General features: G+C 38.3%; 1 protein-coding gene across 4 annotated transcripts in view; it reads right to left on the bottom strand.

The window, feature by feature from the left end:
- Nucleotides 1-12,224, bottom strand: part of fam13b (family with sequence similarity 13 member B) — a 47,769-nt gene extending 35,545 nt beyond the window's left edge. For 2 of the 4 annotated variants that reach the window (XM_082178132.1, XM_082178131.1), the window contains exons 1-7: nucleotides 12,043-12,223; nucleotides 8,018-8,116; nucleotides 4,869-5,027; nucleotides 4,149-4,329; nucleotides 1,878-2,087; nucleotides 1,474-1,651; nucleotides 698-845 (exon numbers count right to left, since the gene is read on the bottom strand). In XM_082178132.1, the coding sequence (XP_082034258.1) occupies nucleotides 698-845; nucleotides 1,474-1,651; nucleotides 1,878-2,087; nucleotides 4,149-4,299 (687 nt within the window). In that variant the 5' untranslated portion in view covers nucleotides 4,300-4,329; nucleotides 4,869-5,027; nucleotides 8,018-8,116; nucleotides 12,043-12,223. Of the gene's footprint in view, nucleotides 1-697; nucleotides 846-1,473; nucleotides 1,652-1,877; nucleotides 2,088-4,148; nucleotides 4,330-4,868; nucleotides 5,028-8,017; nucleotides 8,117-12,042 lie in introns of all 4 variants that reach the window. The other 2 variants (XM_082178129.1, XM_082178130.1) reach the window with 2 other exon arrangements.
- Between the last annotated feature and the right edge of the window lie 447 nt (nucleotides 12,225-12,671).

Here is a 12,671-nt window from a genome sequence, read left to right as displayed (position 1 = left end):
TGTTATAGTGTAACATTGGCAAAGTATAAACACCGATAGGTCCTGTTTTACACACACCACACTTTATCCATTAGCTCCAAATAATTACAAGCATCTGCTATTTGTTTACACTCTTTAGGGTTTGGTTTAGGTTAAGTAACACAAACCACTATTAATGAAGCCTGTACAATACATCTCAGTGATATTACTCCAGGAAAAACTTTTCACAAATCACAAATTTGTTTGTTGTTTAATTCACTGCTAGATCTGTTTGCAATTTAGTTTGCATCTTTGTCCGCTTCAGCCGAATTACTATAATTAAACTTAAAAGAGGACTTACTACAAATTATATGCATTTCATATTTATTTTCCAAAATAAACAGGCTATTAACATCTGAATCCAACAATTCACGTCCAGTGGCCGCTCAATTCATATGGATTAGTTTTATGATTCTTTCTTTTTGAAGCGTCAAAGTGGTAGTTGCATAGCTGTCATTGGAGGGACAGAAAGCTCTCAGATTTTATCAAAAAGATCTTCATTTGTTTTCCGAAGATGAACGAAAGTATTATTGGTTTGGAACGACATGAGGGTGAGTAATTAATGGCAGAATTGTCATTTTTGGTTGAACTATCCCTTTAACTTTTCAGAACTTAATGAATAACAGATTTTCACAGTATCCAATGACAGCATCATCAACACAGCTGCAAGAAAGTTTACCTGGTCATTAATGGAGCTGTAGTCATTGGTGTTGGAGATGTCATCGTCCTCCTCCGAGTCAAAGAATTCCTCCTGGTTCTCCAGCAGTTCAGCCAGAATACGGCTGACTGACTCCTGCTCTTTCAGATCCTCCACATCTGTGTCTAAACTGCAGAACGTAGAAGGCAGGAATCACTATAAAGTTGAATTTTCCGTGTGCCATTTTAACTTAAAATACTTCTAAATCAGCTTAATATGTATTTACTCAGTGTAAACACTGACTCTGTGGTGGTATCAAAACATTGCTCCATTTGTTTGAGCATCCAACCAGCCTGACTCTAAAACATTGGCTGAACCATTGGTGTGAGTATAGGGCACTATGGCAAACAGGAGGGGAGTATTTAGGAAGCAGTTTCAAAACAATCAATATTTTCATTGTTATTCCATTTGGTGACACTAATGCTGCAGAAATGACAAATTTCAGCTATAATTTTTTTCACTAATCTCTGCAGAATTGATCAGACAGTCAACTACTATACACCATCTACTCTACCATTTAAATTAGTCTTAGCTGTTTATCATTTCACCATATTTAAGGTTTTCCCACACAATCGAAACTGTGAAAAAAACAAAAACAAAAAAAAACGTTTCTGTGTGCGCCTACACAAGACAAAATGTGTTGTGCTGGAAAAAATGACTGTTTGCTCCTCCAACATTAATTTCTCTCATGCAGCTTCTTTATAAATTGTGAGCAAGACAGCTAACACGAATTGCCAGGAAATGCAAAAGAGTCTTACTGGAAAACGTCTGGCCCGAAGACTGCGGCGAGAGCCCCTATGCTCCAGCTCTCCTCCTGAAGAGACGCCACACCGGACAGAAAGCGGCACAGAAAGCGGAGCAAGCTGTAATTGACCTGCGGCAGCTGTTGAAGGAAGTACTTCATGTTTCTGCCCAGCTCTTCCTCACTGCTGTAGTCTAAAGGAAGCAAACAAACCATCAGTCATAATGAGGAAAAAGTTCAGAGGGATGTGCATTTATGATGATGTGAAGTTAAGAGAATGGCGAGCTGGCTGATGCAAAGGTGTGAAAGAACGGGCGTGCTTTGATGATGCAATTACATTACAAGTTTGTAAAGTGGGCAGAACATTCCAGGAGGTCAAAACAGAGCGGCAGAAGAAGGCAGTGTGAAAGCTTCACCCACCCTGATAGAGCTGCATGATTTGCGCCTTTAAGCCTGCAGGGATGACGGGCTCGGGGAGCTCCTGCAGGAAGAGGCGTAGCAGGCTGACGGCAGACGCCAGGTCGGCCTCTTTCTCCAGATTCACTTCAACGCCGCTGTCGTAGCGCTGCCTGAGCCATTCCACGCGTTCTGCGTTCCCGTTCACTAGAAACAGACTCAGGTGCAGCGCTCCTACAAAACGCAAACACATACCTCACTAAGACAAACATGCTCACAGCACAATGTATAGACATTTTAACACAAGAGATTCTAATCGCTGAATCACTGCACGGAGCAGCTTGCAGGTTAAACTCATAATCCCTTTAGTCAGCTCTGTCAACAAAACATCAGCTACGTTTCTCTCCGTCTATGATTTATGAGCTAATGAAACAGTCCTGCTGAACTAGCTTACATTCTTCAGCCCGAATGTTTTGAATAAAACCAATAATGGATATTCTTTACGGCTGACTTCTTGACTGAAGCTCTTTTAAAACAAACTGCTGATTTTTGCCAGATCAGATCAGAAGCTTCCTAACAGCTTTGTTGGCAAATAAGCATTAGCTGGTCTGTCTCAGTTCCCATCCCTGGTGCTCTGCGTGTGTACATAAGAGTCTACTCTACACCGCATAAGGGGAAGCCACCGCGTCGCTCCCTGTTATGTCTAAATTAGCCTCAGAACAAAAACATCCTTCCAAATGAAAAAGTGGAGGAGAAATGCCAGTATGCTGAACTCACAGAGGAAGAGCTGGTGTTTGGAAACAACAGCGGTGGCTAAACCCCTTTCAAGGACTTAACAACACTTCCAACATATTTTCAACATCCTGCCTGTGCTAGAGTTTAAAAAAGGGCAAAAAATTATTACAAATATATTTACAGTCTGCATGATGTGTGAGAGCTTTGCTAATAGCAGTAGCTTAAAAAGAGTAAAACAGGAAGGACTTGGCATTTATGTGGACATTAATTAGTAGGTGAAAGTCTATAATGATATAGTGTCATTATAAAAGCCCCGGCCTGAATAATGTTCCTCTTTTCGCTTTTGACTCTGTAATATTGCAAAATAAAGGAAGTCCATCTTTTATCAGGGAGTTCAGAGAGGCCACTCCCATCATACAGACCAAACAACATTTTTAGCTTTATCAGATGAAAACATCATGTTCTGCAAGCTCTGCTTCTTTGAGTTGTTACAACATTTATGAAGCTATCCAGATAGGTTTACTATTTGTCAATTTAATCTTATTAAGATGCTTTTTTGATCCTATATACTCATTTGTTTCACAACCTTGTCGCATTTATGACTACTTTAACCCTTTGATGCATACGATCACAGAACTGTGATTAGAACGTTGTACATCATACAGACGTAATTGATGACGTTTTCATCTTATCAGATACACATTGTGTAGGTATTCGGTAACTATAACATTTATTCCATTCTTCTCCCACCTCACCGGCCACTTACTTTCATGTATTTTGGGAGTGGATGAATTGATGTGTTGTACAGATATGGCCCATTGCGCGTTATAGATCAGCTAACATGATCATTATAAAGGTTAATAATAATAATAATAATAATAACAATAAGGCAATAAGTTCTAAAATAAAGGTCACCTTAAAAAAAAAAAACTCACAGCTAGAATCTTTTACATTTACGTGTGAAAAGGTTAAAGTAATTTTTTTAAAGTATTATACACAATTAATATGAAACCATTTCATATCAATTACATTACCATTTAATAGTTTACTGTATGTTATAAGTGTCTTTTAAACAAGTCTCTTAAGATGACCAAGGCTACATTAATTTGATCAAAAATACAGTAAAACATTAATTTAGTGAAATATTATAATTTAAAATAACTTTTCTATTTTAATATATTTTAAAATCCTGAAATCATAGTTTCCACAACAATATTAAGCAGCACAATTCTTTTTTAACTTTGATAATAATAAGAAATGTTTCATAATCAGCATATTATAATGATTTCTGAAGGATCATTTGACACTGAAGACTGGAGTAATAATACTGAAAATGCAGCTTTGCATCACAGGAATACATTTCACATTTATTGTCTAAAGGGGTCAGAAATGTCCTAAAACCATGATTTCATTGTTAAAAAAGTACTTTCTGGTCCGTCTTCGATCTTATCCCTGGTAGTAAGATAGTAGCTATTTTGCTGCTATTGATGAAAGCTAAAAACAAATAAATAAAGGATAGAAAGAAAGCAACACAAATCATCAGGGTCCCCCCTCACTCACCGTGCTCTTCAATGTACTCTACGATGCTCCTGACCAGTAGGGGGACCTCATGTCCTGGCTGCCCGCTGTGCTGCACCTCCTCCAGGGGGATCCCAAACACTCTGGCCGTGCTGAGGGAGTCGCTGAGGGAAGTAGAGAGGCTCTTCCTCATCGCCTCCACAGCCTGGCTGCTTCAGTCCGTCTACAGAGAGAGATGGCGAGAACAAGGTCACGTACTCGTCACCTCCCTGTACAAACACGCTATCATGGGTGGGGCGCGGACTCCAACAACAAACTCCGGACAACAAGAACAAAACAAGCTGAAAATTGAAGCGGGACCTCTCCCATCACGGAAGCGATGGTTCTTATCATGTGTGAGTGTAGAGATGAGGAGAGCGTACGCAAGTAGAGCGTTTGATCGTACAGCCGTCAGATGCGGCACGCCAATTCTAATGATGGTAGCAGGTGGCTGCCATCTCGTTCAACATGCCATCACAAACCATACTGCCACAGTGCACAAGCTGTTAATGTCGTAAAGGGAAAAACTCTGCAACTGGATCTGATTAGCATTCTGTATGTTAAGAAATGCACACAATCTGAACTTGATCTGTCGAGACAGCTGATGTCTTCATGACAACAGCAGCTGGTCTCACATCATTTTAGTTTCAATTACAACATCATAAAGAAGAATTTCAGAAGACAATTGTGATATAAATAGAGTTTTTGTCATAGCGGGCTCACCTTGTAGTACAAACGCCCAGAAGTTAACTTTATCTCCTGCTCCACTCACTAGTAGTAAAAGAAATATTCATCTATGGCTGCTTCAGGTTGTGGCAGAAGATGAGCCTGTAGTTCCTCATTGACAGACCGCAAATCCTGTTCAGGACGTTAGTGGTTAAGCTGGAGGAAATAAAACACAAGAAAACAGCAGCATCAGCAAATGCATTAAAACGGATAATAATCCTTCTGATTAATATCAGCTGGGCCAAATTTACAAACCACTTATTCATTTAATGGACATCTGCGGTCTGAAAAACATATCTGCTGAAGTGTAAATCTCAATTAAGAAGAGAAACAGAGAGCAATCTGCTCACCCCTCTGCATATGGCATCACATGAACAGCATTTATTACAAAGTCGAATTTTAATCCAAACAAGGTTTCCAATCATGCTACCGAGAGCTTTGATGCTTCACTTTCATTTTTCTTAAAAAAGGAATATTAATAAATGTTACAAGCACTTCCAAGTGGGAACGCATTACAAGTAACATGAGTTACATAATCAGATTACTTTTGTTCAAATACTGAGTAAAGGAATGCATTACTGTTACATTTACAACAAAATATCTGAGTTACTTTTTCTAATAAGTAACGCAGGCTACTTTTTTTCTTTCTTTCTAATATACCCTATGTTGAGAGCAATAGGGAGTAAGTGCAGATGTGTTGTGTGCGCTGTGTGAACATGATGGTTATTGTAGTTCTAGACTAATTGTGAGCATGCATTGCTCATTTGCACAAAAACAGATTCAGTATTCCTCAAAATTAATAAAAACTGTGAAATGCAAACTCAGAATATCACGCAAACCTCCAATAATTTTATGTTATATAATACAAATATACTTTATGTATTTAATCTCACTTTATTAAGCAATGTCTTTGCTGCTGAACTTTGAGGGTCCAATTTAGCCATACTAATAAGCAAAAATGACTTTAGTTAAACATTACATTTGTGTTACTTTTCTTCTTTTTTTTTTTCTCAAGTAAGTGTTGAACTTTCTTCAATTCTTCTGCAATACAGAACAGCAGCACAGATGTAAGATTTGTTTGAGCTGCGCCCTCTACTGTACAGGTGTGAATTTGCATTTCCTTCAGCCTGAGACTTATTCGTTTCACTTTTGGTGTGAAACTTTTCTTTGTTATTAATAACAAACAAGCAAGCCCAGACCAGGTGAGGAAAATGTAATGCAAAAGTAATCTAAGGAATTACTTTCCATAAAAAGTAATGCATTTAGTTACTTTTTTGGGGAGTAACACAATTTGTTACACATTACTTTCAAAAGTAACTTTCCTGGTCCTAAGAGTATAAAAAAGGAAATAAAAATTGATTAATAAACAATTGTGCTACTTAATATTTTTGGAAACTATGACAATTTTTCAGGCTTATTTGATAAATAGAAAGTTCAAAAGAACAGCATTTTGAAATCGATATATTTATAGGCTAATTATTATAAATGTTTTTACTGTCACTTTTTTTTCTGAATAAAAGTAATAATTTCTTTAAAAAACAAACAAACATCCTATTGGCCCAAAAACTGTTGAATAGTCCAGTCCCTCAACCCCCTCTATATACACGTTTTCCAGGAAGAACATTTTCTCTGAAATGTATATATACAGTGTTACAGTTCACTAGATCTACTCCATTATCTGTACTATCACTTACTCAAATGACTTTTTGAAATGTTAAGAGCATTTTCACTGTGCCGAATTACAGACCTCTTTAACACTTTAGCCACGACTAGCTGCCGGACACCAGGCATGTGGAACAGGAACAAAATGTCCCGAAAACGAATTGGAATAATGTGTGAATTGAGCTCTAACAGCAAATGTCTTAGTTTGCAGACAATTGAGAGTAGATGTGCTTCTAATCCCACATATCACAACATGATGACCTTTCGCTCACAATGTTCACCATTGTTGGATAAGCTAAACGCGGCTCAGCACTTAGATTGTTAGCAGAGAGCACAGTATGACCTTGGCTCATTCCTCAGAGCTCTGGAGAACACATAAAGGGACGATGCTGGAATTTTCTGCAGGCAATTCTCTCCGCATCTCCTTGGTGACATGATGTTTGCAAAGCTTAGTTGTTTCACTATGGTTACTGATTACTGATTTGGTGTCACAGGGAGAGTTTGTAGATCCAGTCACAGAAAAGCATGCCATAGATACACAAAGAGCGGCTTCCAAAATTCCAGAACATTCCCTGGAACAACAGCGTCCTGAAGATGACCTAACAAGGAGATTATCGGACCACCTACAGCACAAAGGCCAAATCTCAAATGCCAATGATTAATTAATAACAGTGGATATCTTTTGGCAAGTCTTCTTAGGCAAGGATCTCAAGGTTAACACTAGATCTAAGCGATCTCCCTGTAATTGAGGCAAAGCACTTTATTGTAGGTGGTACCTGGCAATCAGGTAACTGGCAGTAACATGCAATCAGTGAGGTGAAAAAGCAATAATTCAAATTCTGATATAACACTTTATGGCACTAGTAGTTAAAACCCCTTGATAACTAATTTTACAGTTTTGCTTTTTATTCTTCTTCTCCATAACTGGATGCAATTCAACCTTAAACTACAAAAAAAATCCATTCAAACTTGTTTTGAACCAGCAGTGATAATCTACTGAAAATTTGCATATTGAATTGCAGATGGTTCTCTTCCTTTCATTTATTTGAATACTGAATCCATTTAGCCATCTATAGACCCCTTCAGACCGCAAAGACGGTGTTGCATTATGTATTGATTCCAGACAGAAAACAACATGCGTTGAGTGTCATGACAACGGCAGCATTTCATACAGAACCAAAACCTAAAACATAAGCTCACTTAAAGATTTAACACTATTCTACTGCTGTCTTCACAAATGAACAATATGGTGTTGAACAGGTACAGGTCTCAGTGGCATGGAAGATCTAGATTAGTTTGCCAGACTGTGTCTTGTATAATTATCAGAATCAGATTTCAGTTTTGAAATGCGTCATGCAGGAGAAAATAACTTAATAATAAGAAGCATAACAAGACAAAGCACAAATGAAAAACCCTGAGGCGATATGTCACAAAGTACATGTGTCATACCACGGATTGCATATAAGAAAAAGAAAGTTTCCCACCTTGTGCAGAAGCTGGATGGAGAGTCGTCATGTGACTTCAAAAACGCCATGTCGTTTTCAAGAACAAATCCTATCAAGCCTGACCATCACAGACAAGATCTGATCCACAAATAAATAAATAAATAAAGGAGGACAAGTATAAATTATTCATAAATAACCAGCTGGCCACACAACTGATGAGTCCTGACACTTAAAAAACAACTTGAGCATGTCTGTGACATTATTGATTAAGAGTCCTAGCTAGCTATGCAAGGAAATGGAAATTTCCAGAAGGTTATACTAAACCACTGGATGTTCAAGCGTGAAGTAAAATGGCAGTCTAGCAGTGTGGTGGTCCCTGGCAACACTGAACGCAGTCCTAATCATTAGGATGGAAACAAGAGGAACTGCAAACTTGGCTGATCAGCTGACAACGTTCTGAAGGGACCCAGAGTAAGAGCAGCAGAGGTCAGAGCGCAGATTAACTGCTTAAGACAACAACTTCATCAAGCCTACGTCTATCTTTGCTTATGACCTAAAAGACAGCGACATGGAGATGCAGCAAATTCATCAGTATGTATAGTATACAAACGCAGGAGCCACTTTCACGCGCTGTGAATAACTGTAAAATTGTTGGATTGACTTTTCTGTTAAATGCACCATGTCTGCTGTTCACACAATCAACGGCTTTACGAGCAGCTTTACGAAATACTGGTCAACTCTGTGATGTCAAGAATCAAAAAGGAAGAAAATTGTGCAGTGTTTAAAGGTCACCCACCCACATTTGTTGACTGAGTGACAGGCATAAAGGGGTTGTTCACACAGAATGAATTTCTGCTGTTAAACTTTTCATTCCAGAAAATTGCCCCGACTGATTTACCAATCTTTCTAAAAAGATCCTGTTCACACATGATCTCTAAACATAGGGTGAATTCCAATCAGAAGTTAGCATCCCTATGCCCTACTCACTCAGAAGGCCAGATCCCTTGATGTGGGGACTTGGGAGTAAGCAGGCACAACAGACGTAGGCCAGTAAGAGTTGTGAGTGTAAACCTCACTCCCCTGGCCTCAAGAGGCACGCTAGCGTCTTTGGTTTTTAGCGTTCTTGTTAGCACGCACGCCTCCCACGCCGGAGACCACAGTTCAAATCCCGCTCAGAGCTGGTCGAGTACACTGTAAAAAAATTATTTTCATGATTTGTTATCACAACATTTTTTCTTTTGTCAAATCCACTTAGATCATTTATGTGGTTCAGATAACTTAATATTTTGAGTTTCTTTTGATTCATCCATTCTCCTTCATTGTGTTAAAAAAATTTTTTTTTATTTAAATGAACTTAAAATTAAGGCAACCAGGTTACTTTATTTTATTTTTTTAGTAAAATCAACAATAGATTTTTTACAGTGTAGGACCGGATACACAGGGTGCTCCCATGTCATAATGTAGCCGTTTGGAACGCACTTGGCGAAGGGAGCTATACAAAAAATTAAAAAAATTATGTAACTATGGCATGCACCCCTAGCTAACGTACTTGTGGAAGGGCCCTTTATCAAGGGATTCAGTTGTTCACTTTCGTTTGGAATGCCCCTACAAATGAGTCACCTTCCCGAAGTGCCCTTCAAGGTAGCAAAAACGCTGGCTGGAATTTGAACGTAATTTGAACGTAAATTACAGGGATAAATGTCTGAAAAACCCTATTAGAGATTTTGCATTAACAAAATCAAAACTAGATCTTTACATCTCCTGAAAAACAAAGTTATGCTTACCCTTGCTGTCACAAAGCTGATTAGACATTCACTATGTCTATGATATTCTGGTCTCTAGATATGACTCTGGCCCCTTCCTCAATTAAGGTTTATGTGATTTTTTCTTTTCTTTTGCCAGTCTCATGAACATAGGTTGACAAACACAAGAAATGTTTTTGTGTAGATTTGTTTAACGCAAATGGTTGTCGCTGGGATTTCCATTTGAAAAAACTTTCTGTTCTCTAAATTTGCAAGTAACATTGACTAAGCAGACAAATGAGGTGGACACACCACGGTTTCATAATGTACCACAGTCACAAATACCAGATGATTATTATGTAACTAGAACCAGGCCCATTTGACAAAAAATAGGACGCAAGTATCAGGCTAATTTACAAAATGCAAATACTTCTTCAGGGCGACTGATGTAATTGCGTCGTTTCTGTGGAAGTGACAGCATTGCATTTAGACGAAACTGAGCTATGTTTCCGCTTAGATCTTTTTTCAGTTGTGTAACTTTTCTTCAGCGCTGATTCCCACAAAAAAAAACACACATCCTGAACAACGCCAACAGGAAGCAAACTTTCACTTTTGCTATCTGAAAAAAAATTCAAAGCAGCTCATCACATGACTGTGCTCACCATAGCAATAATCACTTAGTGCAATGTTCAAGATCTGATTTCCAGAATGATAATTCTGCTATGATGTACAGTAAACTTATTACAGCACATTTATAACAACGGAGAACCAATGCACAGCATTACAAATGAAAGCAGTTAACCGTAATCTAGCTCACAACCCATATGGTGCTCCAACTGTTTTCATGACAGGCGGTTGGATGAATCTAAAGAGAGTCTGTCACTTCGAGATGAGCCAAGCAGAAGCAGTGCTGAAATCTCCTCAAGGACAGCTGGGTTTAGCTGTAATCTGAACAAGACACGTTCAGCAGGTTTTAAAAACCAGGTCACTTACCGCCGTATCCACAATGGCTATAGAGGCTAAAAAACCAATGAATGCCAATGGCTACAAGTCATCCTAGTGCCCACTTTTCTGTTTTGGGAAGCTACGAGCAGCCTGGTTTCATGCTGGTGTGAACGCAAGGGTTTGTCTAGTCTTTCAGACATCCTGTCCAGGGCTCATTGGGAGATCTGATGCGTTTGGTTTTGCTTGGCCCTGCTGCACTACAAAACAAGAGGATATAACAACAATCTATATCAACAGGAGGGACAACAGTCAATGACTTTGCTCTGTATCACTCACATACGCCTGGAAAATGTATTTGGCTTACAAGGTCACAAGGCAAGCATAGGATGGCTTGAATTGCAAAAGATTCTCCATAACATTCTTATGCCTTTTCCAGTTTTTCGTGACTACGGGAAAAAGATTTTTAAAAATGTAATGTCTTCACACTCACAAGAGCCATTTGTAGCTAACTAACTAAATATATGGGATATACAACAAAAACGGTTTCATCCTTTCTAAACTCGAAATAAAATCCAAATGCTACATTTTAGCATTAAAAATCACTTGTTTATACAACTCGAATTAAATAAGGCCATCAAAACATTAAAAAAATTGAGCTATTATTAAACAGCACAATCCCCCTCAGCTGCTGTTCCAGAAACAGCTCTATACAGGATTCAGGTTTCACATCCCAATTAAACGAAACTGAAGCTATTTTAGGACGTCGACGACCAAAAGCACTCTCCTATATTTCAAATGATATGTTTAACAGGATTTTTTTTGTTTTTTTTCAGACAGAATGTGATTCTGACAGTTAATGTTACAGGTTGAACCTTCAGCTGTCAACAATATCACCCAACTGATAGCAGCATCTTCTAGCAAAGAAAAAAAAAAGAGATACATTTACAATTAAAAATGAAGGGAACCCACTGTAAAAACCGATGCAGATTTGTTTGTGATTAATGCCTTAAAGCACGCCAAACACTAAAGAATAAACAGAATATATAATTCTCGCTAGTAAGAAATAAACGTCTTTCTACGCTATCGCGTTAGCCTCATAGCTTAGCACTGTCAACATCATTCCTGCAGCCACACACATCAGTTAAGGCACAAAACAGCTTTAAATCCACTATACGGGCATTATATGCACATTGCATTAAGGTAGAAATTAATTAAATATGTTAAGTATGAAATACTAAGATCATACTACAACCAAAGAGCGTGAAAATCAATAAGTTGATACAAAATAGGATGAGTCGCTATGAGGCGATCCCTGAGCTGGCTAACGCGACGGCTAGCATCCGCTAAAGTCACTCCATCGAAACCATCCGCACTTACCAGGTCAAACCAGACGATAAACGACAGCAAACTGATTAATTTTACTAGTCCCTGGTCCAAAGGAGGCGATATGAATGGTGATAATAAAGGAGACTAGCTACAGTGTTCAGCTGGCATGGCCAGTTTTAATGTGAATAGTTGGTTCGGTGGAATGGAGACAGTGTTAGTTACACCCACAACGATGCCAAAAACACACTGACCCCGCCTCACTCACTCTCTCTCTCTCTCTCTCTCTCTCTCTCTCTCTCTCTCTCTCGGCATCTCCTCAGCATTCTTCTCAACACAGTTTTCCAGAATATTCCATGGAAATACTTAAAATTTATTTCAAACTGTGTAGCTTTTATCTAACATGTCAGATTGAGCATATAGGAATCATAGTAGGGTCATTTCTTTCAAAAGTCGCACATTCAAACAAGCGGCTTTCAACGCATAAAAAGTGACCAGCTTCGAGTATCCTACACTGTAATACAATTACAAAATTATGAAATCTTTTTTCTTTTCTTTTTTTTGATGTAAAGCAACACTTTAACTGTTTTAGTAGATTCAGTGTTTCATAATTTGACTGGAAGTTATTATTTGAATATACTACATTAAATACAAAAACTAAATTATTCTATTCGTTTGTTTTA

This window comes from Leuciscus leuciscus (genome assembly GCF_965113295.1).
Source record: "Leuciscus leuciscus genome assembly, chromosome: 8".
Classification (NCBI taxonomy): Eukaryota; Metazoa; Chordata; class Actinopteri; order Cypriniformes; family Leuciscidae; genus Leuciscus; species Leuciscus leuciscus.
The sequence above is the reverse complement of the archived record's forward strand: the minus strand, read 5'-3'. Positions and strand labels throughout refer to the sequence as shown.